This window comes from Ylistrum balloti, unplaced genomic scaffold (assembly GCF_031769215.1).
Source record: "Ylistrum balloti isolate Yb309-2 unplaced genomic scaffold, AGI_CSIRO_Ybal_v1 Utg370518, whole genome shotgun sequence".
Lineage (NCBI taxonomy): Eukaryota > Metazoa > Mollusca > Bivalvia > Pectinida > Pectinidae > Ylistrum > Ylistrum balloti.
Genome location: NW_026782332.1, coordinates 129199 through 151336, shown reverse-complemented (window position 1 = coordinate 151336; position 22138 = coordinate 129199). Strand labels below are relative to the sequence as shown.

Here is a 22138-nt window from a genome sequence, read left to right as displayed (position 1 = left end):
TATAAGCCCACTCCCTGAGACAGTCCTAGCCCTGAGTCTTATAAGCCCACTCCCTGAGACAGCCATAGCCCTGAGTTAATGTGCTACACAGGACTTATGATACAGCTATCACACTGAATTTCCCATCATCAAATTTTCTCAACATATTTCAGCAAATTAGGACTATGATAAGTTGCATATCAATAAACCACCCTACATTACTTAGTTCTTCATGTCAATGTTATTCAATATTTGTTATATCAACTTTATACAACCTGTAATAAGCCCACCCCCTGACTTTGAGTAAGGAGAAATGTGTTTACTCCTGGGGTCCTGTAATAAGCCAAACCCCTGACTTGAGTAAGAAGAAATGTGTTTACTCCTGGGGTCCTGTAATAAGCCCACCCCCTGACTTTGAGTAAGAAGAAATGTGTTTACTCCTGGGGTCCTGTAATAAGCCCAACCCCTGACTTTGAGTAAGAAGAAATGTGTTGACTACTGGGGTCCTGTAATAAGCCCAACCCCTGACTTTGAGTAAGAAGAAATGTGTTGACTACTGGGGTCCTGTAATAAGCCCAACCCCTGACTTTGAGTAAGAAGAAATGTGTTTACTCCTGGGGTCCTGTAATAAACCCACCCCCTGACTTTGAGTAAGAAGTCATGTGTTGGCCCTCTGGGGGTCCTGTAATAAACCCACCCCTGACTTTGAGTAAGAAGAAATGTGTTTACTCCTGGGGTCCTGTAATAAGCCCACCCCCTGACTTTGAGTAAGAAGAAATGTGTTTACTCCTGGGGTCCTGTAATAAGCCCACCCCCTGACTTTGAGTAAGAAGAAATGTGTTTACTCCTGGGGTCCTATAATAAGCCAAACCCCTGACTTTGAGTAAGAAGAAATGTGTTTACTCCTGGGGTCCTGTAATAAGCCAAACCCCTGACTTGAGTAAGAAGAAATGTGTTTACTCCTGGGGTCCTGTAATAAGCCCACCCCCTGACTTTGAGTAAGAAGAAATGTGTTTACTCCTGGGGTCCTGTAATAAGCCCAACCCCTGACTTTGAGTAAGAAGAAATGTGTTTACTCCTGGAGTCCTGTAATAAGCCAAACCCCTGACTTGAGTAAGAAGAAATGTGTTTACTCCTGGGGTCCTGTAATAAGCCCACCCCCTGACTTTGAGTAAGAAGAAATGTGTTTACTCCTGGAGTCCTGTAATAAGCCAAACCCCTGACTTGAGTAAGAAGAAATGTGTTTACTCCTGGGGTCCTGTAATAAGCCAAACCCCTGACTTTGAGTAAGAAGAAATGTGTTTACTCCTGGGGTCCTGTAATAAGCCAAACCCCTGACTTGAGTAAGAAGAAATGTGTTTACTCCTGGGGTCCTGTAATAAGCCCAACCCCTGACTTTGAGTAAGAAGAAATGTGTTTACTCCTGGGGTCCTGTAATAAGCCCACCCCCTGACTTGAGTAAGAAGAAATGTGTTTACTCCTGGGGTCCTGTAATAAGCCCACCCCCTGACTTTGAGTAAGAAGAAATGTGTTTACTCCTGGGGTTCTGTAATAAGCCAAACCCCTGACTTGAGTAAGAAGAAATGTGTTTACTCCTGGGGTCCTGTAATAAGCCCACCCCCCGACTTTGATGTTGACTGTTTGGCTTATGATTTATGGATTATTATAATCAGGATTTAAGGGTGACAAGTCCACAAAATAATTCAGTGTATTTTGTATAAATTCTGGGACTTATTTAAAGACTAGAAATTATCTGTAAGACACGAATGCCCCATCACCAAGGCAACTATTTCCTAATTTCTATCAAATATTCCTCCTAAAACAGTCATAGACCAGTGATGTTGTAAATCTACTTTCTTCCTTGAGAAATAAGAATGTCACGAAATGAACAATACAAGGTCATTCTTTTAAGTGCACAACATACAGCCAACATTACTACTTCCGTGGTAGAGATCAAATGACATCCTATTTTCCAACGACTGCTGACAGTTGACTGTGCGGTCACCAAAGAAATGACCACTGAACCTTTTATCCACCTATTGTCTATCTCGTTGTGCTGTCAGTCTTAATAAAAAACAGCTTTCCATTTGGCCACCTTCCATTAGTGTTGCTGTGGTGATATAACAAATGGACGTCACACATAGGACCCTCTATTACATGTTATACAATGTAAATGGTTAGTGGGGTTATTGTTCACAATAAATAAAGACAAGTTTTTACTTTTCATCAAATTCTCAGGAGAAGAGTTACATTTTTTTCCCTTAAAAATAACAATAACAAAGTTAAAAAAGTTAAAGAGAGAGAAAGAGAGAGAGAGAGAGAGACAAATAGAGACAGAGAGAAAGACAGAGAAGAGGAGGGAAAAGAGAGAGAGAGAGAGAGGGAGAGGGAGAGGGAGGGAGAGGGAGGGAAGAGAGAGAGAGAGAGAGAGAGAGAGAGAGAGAGAGAGAGAGAGAGAGAGAGAGAGAGAGAGAGAGAGAGAGAGAGAGAGAGAGAGAGAGAGAGAGAGAGAGAGAGAGGGAGAGAGAGAGACACACACAGAGAGAGAGAGAGAGAGAGAGAGAGAGAGAGAGAGAGAGAGAGAGAGAGAGAGAGAGAGAGAGAGAGAGAGAGAGAGAGAGAGAGAGAGAGAGAGAGAGAGAGAGGAAGACAGGCAGTAAATGAGTCCTACTTAATAATGTCATATGCCATAAAAAGTTCTTTTTAGGTCCATGTGTTGACCAACTTCTGAAGATTGTCATATATGGTTATTTCATTTTCCATTTTAATGAACTTGACAGGATATAACACTAGACTTTTACTGAGTTATTGCAACTGAACAGCAAGGGTAATTTCAAGGCGGGGTTGCCTTGAATAAGCTGGTGGCTACCTCAATGAACAACTTACAGGAGGCCATCACATGTCATCTGCAGCAATTATGGTAAAGTGCTTTGCCCCAGGAAGGGAGTGTTGGACCATGAACCTAGGATCCTCACCTGAGGTAAATATGTGATTGACTGAGCTATTGTGGTCCCACTAAAGAAAAGTAGTGACGGTTATTGACAATGACATTGGATTTGTTGTCACGTCTCAATGTTAGTTCTATATTACTGGACACAAGCATATAACACAACTTACAATTGCATGTTTACTGTTTCTTCACAGAAAAAATAAAATAGACTATAAATCACTTTCTAATAATGAAACAGACTATAAATTACTTCCAAAGGATATATTAAATATTCAATAACCCTTTGCTTACTTTGGGAACCAGACTTACCTAGTGCCAGAAATTTAATGAGGTAATCATACTCGGAGGCATTGGCTGTACCCGAGTGGGTTGGCGTCGAGTCGCCCATCTGTGGTTACCTAGCAACAGAAGATAAATAGATTAAACATGATATCCAGTTTACCAAAGTACAGAATTACTGTCTGTTTTCCCATTCGATATCCAGCAATAAGCCTAATAAAGAATAAGCCTATCTACATATCCTCCTAAACAAAGCATAACAAGAGTATCAGTGACACTGATGAATGCTCCTTGAAAATGACTTTGTTGAACACAAAATTTTACCACAGGGCAATAATTCTGTAATTAAGGGGATTCAGACCCTGAATTTGGTATAGACACATTCTTTAAGTATGACCAATGTATACACCAAGTTTCATGCTTCTAGTTTTAATGCAAACAAAGCTACATTCATGAATCAAATTTTAACAAAGGGTGATAACTCTTTACAGAGGGGGTCATGGGTATTGCTACACACCACAATGCTTTGGTACGACTGATGTATACATCGGACACCTTTCGATATCCAAGTATTTAAGTAATGCTCCAGACACAAATTTTAACAAAGGGCAATTACTCTGTAATTAAGGGGTTATGTGACCTAACATTGGTACATCGCCCATTGTCTTCATATGACCAATGTATACACCAAGTTTCATGACCCTTGCTTAACTTCAGGCAAAGTCATGTTCCGGATATGAAATTTTTAACAAAGGGGGATAACTTTGTAAGTTATGTTCCAGACATGAAATTTTTAACAAAGGGAGATAACTTTGTAAGTGAGGGGTCAAGGTCACTGAATTTGGTACACAGCACATTGTCTTAGTATGATCAATGTATCCACCTAGTTTCATTATTCTAGTTTGAATGCAAGCAATTTCTAGAAAAAATGTTTTTAACAAAAGGGCAATGACTCTGTAATTAACAGGTTGTGGGTCGTGAATTTGGTATACAGCACATTGTCTTTGTGTTAGAATTTGTATCTTAGACATCTAGGCTTTTATCAAGTAATAAGCCCACCATCTAACATCAGACCAGAATTGTTGTGTTGGTCTCTGTGTTTATAGTCCTATAGGAAATATAAGGCAAACATGCATGTGAATTACTTCCAGTGAAGACAGACTCATCATATAATGCAGAACATTTTGTAATGATCTGGTCATGTGACTTCTGTCATTTGTTATTATATTCAGGTTAAAAAAAATCTGAACAGCACAGATCCTATTCTCACATTGAAACCTTTGTTAACGGAGCAGACAGTGTTTTACAGCAAAGCTACAATAAAAATTGGCAACAGCTTGAGCTTAAAAACTTATCCTGATAATTTTGTCTGTTTCACAAAACAAAAACTATTGATGTCATACAGAGTGAAATAACATGTATAGACACATGTATACCTGATGTAGTCCTTTGTATATATTATGTGGAGTGATTGAGCAGTAGAAAAGTATGGAGAATCAATCATAACAATAGCAGTGCTTTCGATCTGCCAGATTTGGGCAATTTAGACCCCAAGTTTTCCCAATTCTTAGGAAAACATGATTATTTTTCCCAATTCTAAGGAAAACACCATTATTTTTCCCAATTCTAAGGGCCGCAGGCCCCAGTCCCAAAATGGGGTGTGAGAGCCCTGAATAGGTTCTTTAAATTCATTAGGAACCATCAACCAGTTTCACCTACCCTGGCTTCATTGGGTCCTGATGAAGCCCAGAGATGGCGAAACCTATTGACGTTTACCGATATATATCTAATGAAGCTACTCTGATTGTGATGATACTCCATACTTGATTTTTTCCAGCTGGAGAGTCAGGGATATCCACCCAAACCAGAATGAACAGCGTTGGATCTACTACCTATGTCTGTTGTATTACGGCGGTAATGATGGCCATTATTAGCCAGGTTGCACATAGTGCAAATCCAGGTTATAATATGGTGAATGTCGGGCGGGCGGGGAAAAGGGGTACCAGTTTTGTAGAATCAACTCCTCCTAAAGTTTTTAACGTAGAAGCTTGAAATTTTGTAGGATGTTTATATACATGTTGAAGATGTGCACCTCCTATTATGGATTAATTATTTTCCGCAGTTTGGCAGGGAAAAGGGGTACCAGTTTTGTAGAATCAACTCCTCCTAAAGTTTTAAACGTAGAAGCTTGAAATTTTGTAGGATGTTTATATACATGTTGATTTTCCGGCTTTGGAACTGAGTTATTTTCCGCAGTTTGGCAGGGAAAAGGGGTACCAGTTTTGTAGAATCACTCCTCCTAGAGTTTTTGACGTAGAAGCTTGAAATTTTGTAGGATGTTTATATACATGTTGAAGATGTGCACCTCCTATTATGGATTAATTCCGGACATTTTTCTGGATTTTCCGGCTTTGGAACTGAGTTATTTTCTGCAGTTTGGCAGGGAAAAGGGGTACCAAATGAAGAGTAAGGAAACCTATTATCCACCCGAACCAGATGAACAGCGTTGGATCTACTACCTATATCTGTTGTATCATGTCAGCTGGAATGATGGCAATTTTTCAGCTATTGCGACATACTATGACTGAGATCAATATTAACCCAATATTCTATCAAGGATCACATGGAGCTATAATGTATAGAGGCTGGTCTACTCTCTAATGTAATCAGTTTACCCTGGTGCCCTTATTGAGGGCAGGAATGGGTGTGGGAAGGAGGATTTATATACCTATTTAGTTTCTCTGTAGAAGTAATCCCTCAGGTAATATCACCCTCCATTCATATTGTATCACTATGTATCATACAGATCCAGATATATCTTGAATTTATACAAGATTTTTTTTTTTTTTCTGAATTTAAGGAAATTTTTCAACAAAAGTGGTTTCTTTCCTTTCCTAAATTTGTGTTTACATGTAAATAGATTTATAAACTTTTAAAAGAAAATTTATGAAAATATTTTTGATCAGTTTTCTTAGAGGACAGGTTATATCATACATTAAATACTACAAGCAGGTGACATTCTCACTTAAAATGCAATAAATCTAGTTTATCTGACGATAAGTCTATGCCTGATAATAGTGACCCACCGACATCTTAACTGTTCAGTATACCAGTAGCAGTACCCACAATGCTATGTTTGGGCCCTATGATTAGCCAATCTTCTTCTTGTGAGTCAGATGTAATGGTTTGGTCTACTGGCCTTTAAATATCAACTGCATAAAGATACATCAATATTAGTTATATTTGCACTGTTCACATGTTGTCCCAATTTTCTCTGGAATCCTGATATTCATGAATTGTTATTGTCTGGGGACTCATCATAAGGAATAGAATAAAACTTGTGAAGTTTGGGGTGTCCCTTTGTCAATTTAATGAGTCAAAATGAAAGTTTTAATGAGTCAGGGATAACCCTGATTATATGAAAACTATTGAAAACTTGATGAAATTTTCAACACATTTTTCACTTTTAGGCAAACTAGCATAATGATAAATTTGCAGTCAAATAATCAGGTTTTCCCTCAATTTTCATAAACCTGTATTTAGACTCATTAAATTGATGAAGGACAATATTGATGCTGTGTTACTCAGGGTTTTCCAAAAGAGCCGGCCGCCGGCCAATTTGACCAGCTACTTTGATCATTTGGCCGCCTACACCAATCCAGTTCCGTAATAATGTTCCGTACACGACTACACGTACACGGCAGGCCAGCCTTCTACTTTCACTACACAGCCTACTACTAACAAAATTATGGAAAACGCTAGTTACTATATATTTAGTGTGATTTGAGTCCCTGTACTTATCCGTTCATTAAATTTAAGGGTCCCTGGGAAAAGTGTAATTATTGCAATATAACACAGACAGTAGGAACAATCATACACTGTATTATTGATATAAACTTGATTTTAATCAACAATTGTGAAACAAGCTATCAGCCTGTATTTATCTCTCTTCTTGGCCTAAATGGAAGTGTGAGAGGTGTCTTACTTTGGGAGAAAACTGGAGTACCTGGGGTTTCATGTATTTGAGCACAGTGGTGACCACAAATAAACTTTTCACATCAGCTGTAAGCTGTACTTTCATAGTAAAATAAGACTACACAAAAAACGGGTATATTTGCAGTATCCACTTAAAGGAAAAACATGTATTAATCTCTCTAGGCTTAATATATTAATGGAATTGACTTTGAAGTACTAAAAACACTGATACAAGTTGGTTTGGCCTCAGAATATTTCGCTGACAAGATACCCTCTAAAATCAATCAGAGCAACGGCCGATTTCGATTCCAAACAATTAGTCAGATTTAAAATACTCCGAATCAATTTTACGGAGCTTTGTTCTTTTTTGTTTACAATGAAGGCAAGATACTCCTTTGTTTAGCTGATCATGATCCGGCCAATGTTTTGAATGAATGGCTCCTGCTTTAATTCTGTGATTCAGCGTGATACAAAGAGAACAACACTCTTATATAAAAAATTTCTGTCCAATCTCAGACATGTTTCCATGTTACATGCTTGAAATAACTAAAAAACAAATCTTTTATCAGGGTTAATTAAGAAATCCTGATTTCCAGTGCTTTCCTCAGATCTATCATAAAAAGTTCAGAGTTTAGATAAAATTAGAGTGTGTAAGGAAACCCTGTTTTTTTGTTATGCCTAATTACATTTTACAGGCCCTGACGTGAAATTTGTAAGATATCTCTACATCTACAGAGTCTGAGATGGGTAACCAATCAATTAATTCCTTTTCTTGTTAAATGAGGTCCTTCCATTAAGTTTGATAAAGAGTGAGCTTCCTGAAAATAACTGGGTCCTTTTCAGTCAATATCTTTAAAGACAGTATGAACACAAATCTTCCATATTTACAATGATATCATCAACTTGTCATTACAAAAATGTTAATATATCAGCTATACTTCAAACAAAAGATCCTCTCTGGAAATGTCGAAGATATTTTCTTCAAATGAAATTTAACTAAAACAAAAGGATTTCAAGGGAGGGGACAATTTTTTCTTGTATTTACTGTCTAGGTAAACTTTCATGCTGTAATGGTATTAACGGATATCTTAACTCACAAATCAAGCACAGACATTTTCTGGTATGTTAACCACCTTGATATTAATAGAAAGATGGACATATGGACGAACAGATGAACGGACAGACAGAGTATAAAAAAGCTGCTATATCTATCATTTCCATTTAGTCTGATTTCTTTTGATCAGAAATTACACTAAAATAGCAATAGATGTACAACTTTATCAATCAGAAACATGCTAGAATGACTACATCGTATAAAGCCATCCCTGGTTAGTTATGAACAGACAAGGTAAACAACATCCACATCATCATCAGCCTTTCTAATTTACTTCCGACCTCTCTCATCAAAGCAATATTTCTGCCTGTAAATTGTTTCAATAGGTGATAAAAATGATCTCCAGCATTAAATGCAAGTGTAACATACGTCATCTGCAGCCAGGTACAGTCAGCATCACATTACAATATCCTGTTGATAGCCTGCAGCCAGGTACAGTCAGCATCACATTACAATATCCTGTTGATAGTCTGCAGCCAGGTACAGTCAGCATCACATTACAATATCCTGTTGATAGTCTGCAGCCAGGTACAGTCAGCATCACATTACAATATCCTGTTGATAGTCTGCAGCCAGGTACAGTCAGCATCACATTACAATATCCTGTTGATAGTCTGCAGCCAGGTACAGTCAGCATCACATTACAATATCCTTTTGATAGTCTGCAGCCAGGTACAGTCAGCATCACATTACAATATCCTGTTGATAGTCTGCAGCCAGGTACAGTCAGCATCACATTACAATATCCTGTTGATAGTCTGCAGCCAGGTTCAGTCAGCATCACATTACAATATCCTGTTGATAGTCTGCAGCCAGGTACAGTCAGCATCACATTACAATATCCTGTTGATAGTCTGCAGCCAGGTACAGTCAGCATCACATTACAATATCCTGTTGATAGTCTGCAGCCAGGTACAGTCAGCATCACATTACAATATCCTGTTGATAGTCTAAAATAGCAGGTACAGTCAGTATCACATTACAATATCCTGTTGATAGTCTGCAGCCAGGTACAGTCAGTATCACATTACAATATCTTGTTGATAGTCTGCAGCCAGGTACAGTCAGTATCACATTACAATATCCTGTTGATAGTCTCCACCAGGTACAGTCAGTATCACATTACAATATCCTGTTGATAGTCTGCAGCCAGGTACAGTCAGTATCACATTACAATATCCTGTTGATAGTCTGCAGCCAGGTACAGTCAGTATCACATTACAATATCCTGTTGATAGTCTGCAGCCAGGTACAGTCAGTATCACATTACAATATCCTGTTGATAGTCTGCAGCCAGGTACAGTCAGTATCACATTACAATATCCTGTTGACAGTCATGTTTCTCTTGTCAGATGAATCATTCCGTGTTGGAATGTGCCTTGATAAATGTACCTTATTTGTACTAAAGATTAACTCATTGGGTTGAAGCATATCTTCTCAATTAAAGTCAGGGGTGGGCTTATTACAGGACCCAGGAGTCAACACATTTCTTCTAATTCAAAGTCAGGGATGGGCTTATTAAAGGAGCCCAGAGGTCAACACATTACTTATTGTTCAAATCAGGGGGTGGGCTTATTACAGGACCCTTGGGCCAACACATTACTTCTTACTCAAAGTCAGGTGGTGGGCTTATTACAGGACCCTTGGGCCAACACATTACTTCTTACTCAAAGTCAGGGGATGGGCTTATGTAATAAACCGATTCTGTATTCTTTTAATGAAATTGATTAAAATCATTTTTTCATTTAATTAATTTAATTTGATTTAAACTCATTCATGTGAGGTCCTTTTATACCCAGCTGATAAAAGATTTTCACATCAATGGAAAGTAACTCTATATATACATTTAAAAATATCCTATAACAGCTATAATATCTGGCAGTATTTGGTGTGAAATCTTATCTTCAAATTTACATTCGAAGATCCATAAAATTTAATTTTTATTTGTAAAAAAAATAAATGAATCATTACCATATGTATAGATGTGAATTCACTTACCAGGATACTAGACAATTGTTCCTGGTGTCAGATCCAGTCAAGATTCCTTGGAACCTGGAGACAGATAAAACCAGGAACCTCTATGCTAAACACCTGTAGGAAATGTTCCGTGTAATGTCTGTCTGATAATTCCAGAATGTTTCCTAGAGATCCACAGATACGTGTGAAATCTTCTCCGTGGTCTACATGGAAATTACCTTCACAAACAAAAATACATGCCCTGAATTAGGTCGGAATCAGGCCGATACAAGGGTAATGTTTGTTTTTCATTGTAAAAAATATTTCATTGAAATCTAATTTGGCTTAAAATGGAAAGAATACAATATTATCCAGCAAACAGCCTGCAGTGCAAAATACTTTACTTCCGAATCCTCCTCTGGGGCAACCTTTATTCCATAACATGGGATCACTCATGTAAACAGATAGGATATTAATGATGCAGGTTCAAGCTTCCTGAGAAAACTGTATCGCCCCAGATCCCATTCTGGGGAGGTTTGTGATTTTCAAAAGGCTAATATCACAGACAAGACTGTACTTTCATACTGGTAGTTGTATCTTTGGAAAAGACATAATAAGTAAACAAATTTCTCCAATCAGCACGTGGTGAGCATCTTACATGTTGTCCCTGGAAAAGACATCTTGATCATATCATTATGAATTATTCTGGAGAGCATGTGGCAGGTGTCCAACATGTCGTGTCCCTTGAAAAGACACCCTACTTATATTATCATATATTATTCTGGAAAACACAGGTTGTGTCCCCAGGGAAGACATTTCAATCTTGTGAATTGATGAATTTTGCTGTTCATTGGAGGATTAATGTAGCAAATTTAGAATTTAGACCTGAACCAAAGCTCAACTATGGCCGATTATACTAAACTCAAAGTTTACACTTGTTAATAGTGTAAAAATGTTGGAATTCCCCACATATCTACAAAACATTGAGTCCCTTCTCATGACTCTAATAGAACTTTAGATATTACCTAGCTACATAACATTTTTTTTGTTGTCAAAATAATCATATCTGCCTGTCCTTAAAACATAAGACATGTATTTTCATACTCGAGACATTAAACAGATATTTATATATCCTTGGCCTGATTAGCATGACTTCAATGTTGAACACAATAACAGTCTCGGGGATAGATGAACACTCAGGTCTATAAAGCACAGACAGGTGGAGAGTTATATCATTATGACTTCGCTGACAGGTGACTGATCTGTAACATGTAAACATTTATTGAAAAAAAGGGAAAATCAGACTGTGAAAAGAATTTTTCTGGTGCATTTATTTTTCAAATATCATAAATAAATTCATCTGCATTACTGAAAATTTAGGCTACAAGATTGTTCCAGTAAAATATCTCACTAATCTGAAAATTGCTGGCATATCAAAAATTTACCAAAAAAAGGTCAATTATATGTATATAATAAATATCTACATTGTTTCATGTGAACACAGGAAAATATTTTCAAAGCCTGCAAGTATCGGATATAAGGTTTTTTTACAACATTTCTTGTCTCAACTTACTTTTATGTAATGGTAACAGCTGACATACCATAAAATGATGAATTAATTAATTAGAATACAATATGTTCTGTCTCTGTCCTAATTGCAATCCACATAAAGGATATAGGGAATGCTATGGATAGTGGAAAAGAGGTAACTTTTGGCCTATTTTTAGAAATGGAGAATTTCTGGACAGCCCTGGTTAGTCTAGAACATGGCAAATGCTACCCATTGATTAAAAAAGGGGAACTTCTGAATGTTTTTTTTTTTTTAGAAAAACCAAGAAATTTTCGACAGACGCTTTGGTCAGAATTAAAATGAGGAATAGGGTAAAAACATGACATAAATAAGACGATGATGATGTTTGGGTTGGATTGATATTTTTTCATAATTGGATGATTTAAAAATTATAAAAAAATACTAATCAGCTTTGTTTTGGGGAAAGTTTTCCCATGTTTTCAGTATGTTATCTTGTTTATATCAGAACGGAAAACATACCACACTGGGAAAATTACTAACTGCTAGGTGGTAAAGTTTATCTGAAATGATCCACACGTCACATATCACTAAATCTTTCACCATTAAAACAACTAATTAACAGATCAATAAGAATATATCTGTCAGCCCAACATTAAGTTTAAAAGACCCAATAGGTTTGGAAAGTAAGTGATGGGTCTCCAGTGTGTTGTTCAGTAAGATTACCACCAGCTACTTCAAGGAGACCTTGTCTCAATACAACCCTGTCTGTTCAAGGGGAAATAACTCTAGAAAATAAATGAAGAACTGAAGGCATCGATATTGATCAAATGTTATTCCCCAAGCATTAAAAACTGGTGATTAATTTACTTAGAATTGAAACTATATCAATATCTATAATACACAATATAGCCTCTAGCAGGTACATATATAACCCTATCAATTGCCAACCATAACATTAATTATGAAAAACATGAAATTAATTCAGTAATTGAAGTTAATCAATTTAATGGTATCTAATCAATATTGAAATAACCATATCACTACTTGATCTGTTTCACTGATGGTATAGACAGCTTGCAGGGCTAAAGATTTTCACTGCTTAATACTAGGTCGTGCAACACCTCTCTCCATAGGTTTTGTTCTTATTTCAATTCCTTGGACAAAATTTTGCTTTGTTTTTCAGTCTGTTTCTACCTTTTTATCACTTGTAAATAACTACTCAATCTTCACTTTCTATTTATAGGTTAACTTTCTGTTTCTAATTTTTTTTTTTTATTTATTCTTTGATCAACACTGGTTAATTATCTGCATGATAAATGATCTCGGATCTCTGCAGACATTGTTAGTGATTCTAACCAATGTAATTTCCTGGAAACAATACTGATGTAGTTTTATCCGTAATTTTGGCAATATCGTCATCGGTGTATACATGTATAACTCACCATTGACATAAATATCAAAAGTATCCTTCGTTTTCTTATTTATTTATTTATCTATTTATATAATTTTAGGCCTACATTGTTCAATGTGTAATATAATGTACTGTGCAAACTGTTTGTCACTTTTGTGCCTTTTTTTTTCAAATGATCTCATTTTAGAGTTGATGTACTGACAACAATGACAAAATGTCCAACACCTTTCTTCTTGTCATTCCATAGCCACAATACTGATAATAACAAATTCTTGTTTTTCTTTTTCACGAATGAAGAAACTCCGGCCAGATCAGACAAGGAACAGAAAACAGCTAACATACAATACACACAGATGACAACAACGACTTTCTACAACAACAGTCCAAGGTAATTGTTTAATTTTATGAAATACTAAAGCTATTCGTCTCTTAAGCAGAAATGAAATGTTGAATTAGCTTTCAAATTCTTAGTATGTTAAATATGTGGAATCGCAACTAATAAGAAAAAAACACAGTGTACGTATCATATATATCGATCATGTGATCACAATTTTTACTAAAGAATACCAGCATACTATAGAACTGGTCATCTCAAGCAGATGAATTCTACATTACCTGTCAAACATGTTAAAAATACCTCAACAGCTGGTGGAAATGTCTCACCTGTATAAGTTGTCACAGGTGTGCACAGACAGCCTTCGTTATCATATTACAGGTACTATAGGTAATGTAGGCAGATCTAAATATAAACAAATATTTACACTTCAAAGCATCATTATCCAATGAAAAGCCAGTGTCACATCATTATGAAGCAAAGTCTCAGTAAGAATCTGGTGACTACCATACTGAACAACATACAGGAGGTCAGCATTAGTCAGGTCCAAAAGTGTCTTGCCCAAGCTGACAACTAGGTGAAAAGTGAGTGTGTTACCACCATGTGACCATTCAAGACGAACATTACGGCAAGTGACAGAAGTTGATACATGAATGTATGAAAAATTTATATTTTGCTATAAAATGAATATTACACTGATATGTTTTCTTCAGAAGTATTGAATTAATACTTACTATATGATTTAATTATATGTGATTAATCTGCAACCTATTTTCATGAGTCTTTTCCAGCTTTAGAGCTAAAAAAATGAATGGGTCCCACAATATAAAATTTTAAGTATTTCTAGAAATTCCTTGAGTCCCATCAAGATCGTAATACAAATATTTTACATTAAATTCTATCTTTAAGAAAACACTGATATATATATATAGACAACTGTTGACTGAGGCATCTTCACCATCAACATTCACACATACAAAGATTTAAAAAATATAATTGTATATAAAATCAATGATCTGACCCTGGAAAATACTAGCTGTAATATTCTGCTCAGCTAGAGAGATGTTCTTTTTAGCTCCTTGGTTGAGCGTAAGACAAGTAGACCAGAGGTCATGGGTTCAAATCCAACTGAAATAGATAGGAAATCTGTTACATTGGTCTCCAACATTGAGCCACACAAGTGCACTAAGCCATACATGCCCCATAAACATCGCTGCAACCTCTGGAAACTCAATGACAAGCTCTTTCAATGAGGGAAAGTATGAAAGTGTAATTAACACAATTTACCTACTAGCTTAGGTGAGATTTTCTCTTTAGCATGGTTGAGTGTACGGTTGTAGAGACTCTGGACTCAAATCGCAGTGGATGCATTTAAATTAAATAAATAATGAAATCTGTTATTAGCTCAGATAATTACAGGATACGCATGTTTTTTCTAAGAACTATATATTCAAAATAACTTCGAAATATATCCAAAATAATTTAAAATGTTATTCAAAATAAATTAAGAATATATTCCAAATAAATTAAGACTTTATTCAAAGTAAGTTAAGATTATATTAAAAATAACTCAGAACTATATTAAAAATAGATTAAAAATATATTCAAAATAAATTAAGACATTATTCAAAATAACTTCAGGCTTTATGAAAAAAAAAACTATCTTCTTGTTTCTGCTTTCAAATCAGTGCTGTGATTTTCTCTGTGGTATATGAGTGAAGACGTTTTGTGATCAATATTGATTTTCTGATAATCAAATCTTCACACAGACAAAACACAGAAACTCGAGGATTCATGGAGCTCCAGACATGTGTAACAACTCACAACACTATATCTGTAATGTGTGGAAACTCCATCAAAAGTTACAACATATTTATCCAAGTGACAATCTGATACAGTGAAGCTAAGACAGATGAACAGATTGTCAGGCCCACCTTTTAAATGTTCCTGTGCACGCTCGCTTTTCTGCATATGATGGGCCTCCTGTATGAAGTTCATTGAGGTAGTCACCATGCAGTACTATATAGAGACCTGCGTCAAAATGACCTGGCTGTTCACTGACACAGAAGCCAATAAAAAAAACGTAACACAATAAAATATTTCCCCAATTTCTGATGACAATTTTTCGTTGAGCTGATTTGTTTTGTTCTGTCATGCCATACCATGTCTAACAGAGTTGTTTTAAATATCACGCTTTTACTTCATATTTTGTTACAGACTGCAATTGTGTCTAGGTGATTTCTTTCTTCTCGTAACACAAATTCCTGTGTTAGATCTTACCTGTCCAATGTTTCAGTACAATGATCCTGATTGGTCAACCCTATAAATCTCTTCTACATTAGCTGCTTATCTCAATCTCTACCTACAATGAAACCTACATGGACAGCTGTCCATCAAGCTGTATGACAAGTGTGATGATTACAATTTTCCTATTGTGAATTTTCCATTTCTGGATAGTAACATCCTTACAATCTATTGTACAAGGGCCTGCGCCCACTCACACAATTTTCACAAAAGAAGTTGTCAACTGAGGGACAAACTCCTAACACAAGGTCTAAAAAGATGCAGGTTGATGAAAATCATAAGAAAGTTTATGGTCGCCATAGTGATCTTATTTGGAAATATTCTTTACCATATCAAGATGGATGTGTTTCATTCTAACTAATTTGCCTGTTTTATTGTTGTATACCAGGTTTTCATTTGAAAACGTGACACAACTTACTTGGATTGACCAAGATTTACATGGCGGGCATCATCCATGAAGCAGAAGATGCTTACTCTTCCAGAACACTTGGTCTTATTCTCATGAAAAAGTACAAAGAGAATAAGACCAGGTGTTCCAGACGAGTAAGCATCTTTTGCTTCATTGACCACACTCACCTTTTTAATCTTCATCAATCCAGGTAAACAACTATAGGACCTAACATAACAACTAGTAAGGAACATCAAACATGTCTAATTACTTCATATTGGAAATAACTCAGTCTATCTATTGTAGGAACTGACATTAATTTATGTTATTGGTACAGCACCAACTTGGGCAACATCCTCTGAATCCTGGTGTTGCAATCACTTTCGCTCTCTGCATCCCTGGAACATCTCATGGTAAAATTGACAGCCCAAGTGAAGTTGTTTGATTGGTCTAGAGTAGGTTCCAGAGGAAGAAAACTGACCAATCACAGACTGATATGCTCCTCTGACGTATAAAGGCATGACAACCAACTTCAAATCCATTACAACATACTAAGTAGGTTCCAGAGGAAGAAAACTGACCAATCACAGACTGATATGCTCCTCTGACGTATAAAGGCATGACAACCAACTTCAAAGCCATTACAACATACTGAGTAGGTTCCAGAGGAAGAAAACTGACCAATCACAGACTGATATGCTACTCTGACGTATAAAGGCATGACAACCAACATCAAAGCCATTACAACATACTGAGACCATCGCAATCATTCGATATACATCAAACAATCAGACTGGTCACATATCAGACCTTCAATTTCAGCATGCCATGTTCCAGTGTTGTAGAAAGTGAAAGTGATTGTAGCCCCTGTAGTGTCGAGGATGTTCCAGGGGTGAAGAAAGCGAAAGTGATTGTAGCCCCTGTAGTGTCAAGGATGTTCCAGGGGTGAAGAGAGCGGAAGTTATTGTAGCCCCTGTAGTGTCGAGGATGGTTCCAGGGGTGTAGAGAGCGAGAGTGATTGTAACCCCTAAAGTATTGAGAATGGTTCCAGGGGTGAAGAGACCGAAAGTGATTGTAATCCCTGTAGTGTCGAGGATGTTCCAGGGGTGAAGAGAGTGAAAGTGATTGTAGCTCCTGTAGTGTTGAGGATGGTTCCAGGGGTGTAGAGAGTGAAAGTGATCATAACCCTGGAGTGTCGAGGATAATTCCAGGGGTGAAGAGAGCGAAAGTGATTGTAGCCCCTGTAGTGTCGAAGATGGTTCCAGGGGTGTAGAGAATGAAAGTGATTGTAGCTCCTGTAGTGTTGAGGATGGTTCCAGGGGTGTAGAGAGTGAAAGTGATCATAACCCTGGATTGTCGTGGATAATTCCAGGGGTGAAGAGAGCGAAAGTGATTGTAGCACCTGTAGTGTCGAGGATGGTTCCAGGAATGTAGAGAGCGAGAGTGATCATAACCCTGGAGTGTCGAGGATGGTTCCAGAGGTGTAGAGAGCGAGAGTGATCATAACCCTGGAGTGTCAAGGATGTTCCAGGGAAGTAGAGAGTGAAAGTGATCATAACCCTGGAGTGTCGAGGATGTTCCAGGGAAGTAGAGAGTGAAAGTGATCATAACCCTGGAGTGTCGAGGATGGTTCCAGGGGTGTAGAGAGCGAGAGTAATCATAACACTGGAGTGTGGAGGATGCGTGGGCAAGGGCCTTAATGAATAACCACACCCTGCTCCTGGATCAGAGTGCATCGTCAAGAGAGACTTTTGACCTTTAACCTTCACAAATGAAATGTGTAAACCTTGGACTTTTGGTTGTATGGTATTAATGTAATATCTAGACTTTTTCCTCTCATTTGGGTCTTTTTTCTTATTTTTACAGAAAAAAAAAAGATTGATTGGGAAGGAAATTTTAAGGAGTAAACTGTATATTTTGGGAATTCCACAATATTATAAAATGAATCCTATTGGGTATTGGGCCAATATTCCACCCCTTTGAAAAAACAGCCTGGATATGTATAGATGGATGGATGGACAGATGGACACAGTCAACTTCCACTACACACATATTAATTTATTAAAACAGATCACAGCTGGTCTTATCATTTAAGTGGAGAGCATGACTCCAACGATTTGATACTCCTTAACTACTGTAAATTAAAAAAATCCATTAATGATCAACCACTTGTTTATTTCTAATAAAGAAATTACCACGTTAAAAAGAAAACCTTTGGTCCTATCACCTTCTAGATGTTCGTTTTTGATTTCTGGTGCTTTTAAATCACATATAATGCTTTCAATTCTTTTAAAAAGGAATTTCCCTACTGTAAATGTAATTATCTTGTAAAATAAAGTGTTTATCACGGGAGAGAAATGAGTCTTTTTCCCATCAAACAATTGGCAGGCCCTATTTTCTGATTCTGTCTGCATTTCTTAACACTCACTTCCAACAGTGATGTCCCTTTTCATCAAGTTGGTTATCTCAGCCATTATGAAGCTCTGAACCAATTTACTTTTGTCTTTTCCTGTATCCTAGTCTATTAGGATTTAGGGCTGTCAGCTACATACTGAGAATTCATGTAATTGTGCCCAACTTCTGATTCTGATGAGAATTTTGTTGCATGTTGGAAACAATATGGAGGATTCCATATAGACCTTTTCTCCATTCTTTGATCACTGTTGTAATATTCGTGACTTCAGGCAAGTTTACACTAGGTCATAATTACAGTTGCTAGGCAAACCAGAGAATTGAGTAGACCGCTGTATATGTTCAGTGCGAGAGGAAAGTTAATGCTGGAAATTCAAAAATAAGTCTTTCACACTTATAATACTAAAACAATAATACACTAACAATTATGGATATTACAGAATTTATCAATTTTTTGGGTCAATTTCAAATTTTTGATTCATAGATTTGGATTGATTAATAGATTTGGATTGATTAATAGATTTGAAATGATTTATTAATTGATTGATTGATTGATTTTATATCTCCATGATTAATACACTTAGGAGATACAGTGTATACAAATCACCCAGTTTGACATACATATTTATCCTCCTCTGTATAAGTGTTCACTCCGTATGACATACATATTTATCCTCCTCTGTATAAGTGTTCACTCCGTATGACATATTTATCCTCCTTTGTATAAGTGTTCACTCTGTATGATATATTTATCCTCCTCTGTATAAGTGTTCACTCCGTATGACATATTTATCCTCCTCTGTATAAGTGTTCACTCCGTATGACATATTTATCCTCCTCTGTATAAGTGTTCACTCCGTATGACATACATATTTATCCTCCTCTGTATAAGTGTTCACTCCGTATGACATACATATTTATCCTCCTCTGTATAAGTGTTCACTCCGTATGACATACATATTTATCCTCCTCTGTATAAGTGTTCACTCCGTATGACATATTTATCCTCCTCTGTATAAGTGTTCACTCCGTATGACATACATATTTATCCTCCTCTGTATAAGTGTTCACTCCGTATGACATATTTATCCTCCTCTGTATAAGTGTTCACTCCGTATGACATACATATTTATCCTCCTCTGTATAAGTGTTCACTCCGTATGACATACATATTTATCCTCCTCTGTATAAGTGTTCACTCCGTATGACATACATATTTATCCTCTGTATAAGTGTTCACTCCGTATGACATATAAGTGTTCACTCCGTATGACATACATATTTATCCTCCTCTGTATAAGTGTTCACTCCGTATGACATATTTATCCTCCTCTGTATAAGTGTTCACTCTGTATGACATACATATTTATCCTCCTCTGTATAAGTGTTCACTCCGTATGACATATTTATCCTCCTCTGTATAAGTGTTCACTCCGTATGACATACATATTTATCCTCCTCTGTATAAGTGTTCACTCCGTATGACATATATTTATCCTCCTCTGTATAAGTGTTCACTCCGTATGACATACATATTATCCTCCTCTGTATAAGTGTTCACTCCGTATGACATATTTATCCTCCTCTGTATAAGTGTTCACTCCGTATGACATATATATTTATCCTCCTCTGTCTCTGTATAAGTGTTCACTCCGTATGACATACATATTCATCCTCCTCTGTATAAGTGTTCACTCCGTATGACATAAATATTTATCCTCCTCTGTATAAGTGTTCACTCCGTATGACATACATATTTATCCCTCCTCTGTATAAGTGTTCCTCTATGACATACATATTTATCCTCCTCTGTATAAGTGTTCACTCCGTATGACATACATATTTATCCTCCTCTGTATAAGTACTCACTCCGTATGACATACATATTTATCCTCCTCTGTATAAGTGTTCACTCCGTATGACATACATATTATCCTCCTCTGTATAAGTGTTCACTCCGTATGACATATGACATATGACATATATTATCCTCCTCTGTATAAGTGTTCACTCCGTATGACATATATTTATCCTCCTCTGTATAAGTATTTATCCTCCTCTGTATAAGTGTTCACTCCGTATGACATACATATTTATCCTCCTCTGTATAAGTGTTCACTCCGTATGACATACATATTTATCCTCCTCTGTATAAGTGTTCACTCCGTATGACATACATATTTATCCTCCTCTGTATAAGTGTTCACTCCGTATGACATACATATTTATCCTCCTCTGTATAAGTGTTAAATCCGTATGACATACATATTTATCCTCCTCTGTATAAGTGTTCACTCCGTATGACATATTTATCCTCCTCTGTATAAGTGTTCACTCCGTATGACATACATATTTATCCTCCTCTGTATAAGTACTCACTCCGTATGACATACATATTTATCCTCCTCTGTATAAGTGTTCACTCCGTATGACATACATATTTATCCTCCTCTGTATAAGTGTTCACTCCGTATGACATACATATTTATCCTCCTCTGTATAAGTGTTCACTCCGTATGACATACATATTTATCCTCCTCTGTATAAGTGTTCACTCCGTATGACATACATATTTATCCTCCTCTGTATAAGTGTTCACTCCGTATGACATACATATTTATCCTCCTCTGTATAAGTACTCACTCCGTATGATATATTAATCCTCCTCTGTATAAGTGTTCACTCCGTATGACATACATATTTATCCTCCTCTGTATAAGTACTCACTCCGTATGATATATTAATCCTCCTCTGTATAAGTGTTCACTCCGTATGACATACATATTTATCCTCCTCTGTATAAGTGTTCACTCCGTATGACATATTAATCCTCCTCTGTATAAGTGTTAAGTCTGAACCTACTTTTAATGCGTATGAACTCACCATCCGTGTCAATACTTCAGGCTACATCATCAGGACACAAACACATCTGTTGTTTGTATACATATTGATCTCACTTCAGTTTTTATAGTCAATCTAGCGAAGCTTGTCAATGTTTGTACATATGTACAGTAGGTATTTCAAACAGTATAAATAAGATCAATTTCAAACCTTGTTTATTTCTAACAAAGTAAATGAGAGAATATTTAGAGAGTGCTTTACCTTCAATACTGCGGAATCAATATAATTAACTGTAGACAGTAAACTGGATTAATAATGCCATCCAAAGTCCAATGAATTTTGCTGGTACAAGTTTTGAATTCCTGTGATTTGTGCATGCAAGAGGGGCTCCCTACGAGAAATTAGTGAAAGATAAGCACTCTAAAGTTATGGTAAGTATTACTTCATGAAAATTGGTTTTATAAGGAAAACCTCAATTACTCAACATGGTAATGTGTTGATCCCTGGGTCCTGTGATAACTTTGAATAAGAAGAAATGTGTTGACCCCTGGGGTCCTGTAATAAGCCCAACCCCCTGACTTTGAGTATAGAGTACTGTGTCGACCCTTAGGTCCTGTTATAAGCCAACCCCCTGACTTTGAGTATAGAGTACTGTGTCGACCCT

General features: G+C 36.7%; 1 protein-coding gene across 1 annotated transcript in view; it reads right to left on the bottom strand.

Annotated features, from left to right (window-relative positions):
• The window catches only part of LOC132555814 (ras-related protein Rab-27A-like), a 39666-nt gene that overhangs the window by 5121 nt on the left and 12407 nt on the right, over nt 1–22138 (bottom strand). Inside the window, exons 2-3 of the mRNA XM_060220175.1 lie at nt 10296–10492; nt 3239–3327 (exon numbers count right to left, since the gene is read on the bottom strand). Of these exons, the coding sequence (XP_060076158.1) occupies nt 3239–3317 (79 nt within the window). The 5' untranslated portion in view covers nt 3318–3327; nt 10296–10492. The remainder of the gene's footprint in view (nt 1–3238; nt 3328–10295; nt 10493–22138) is intronic.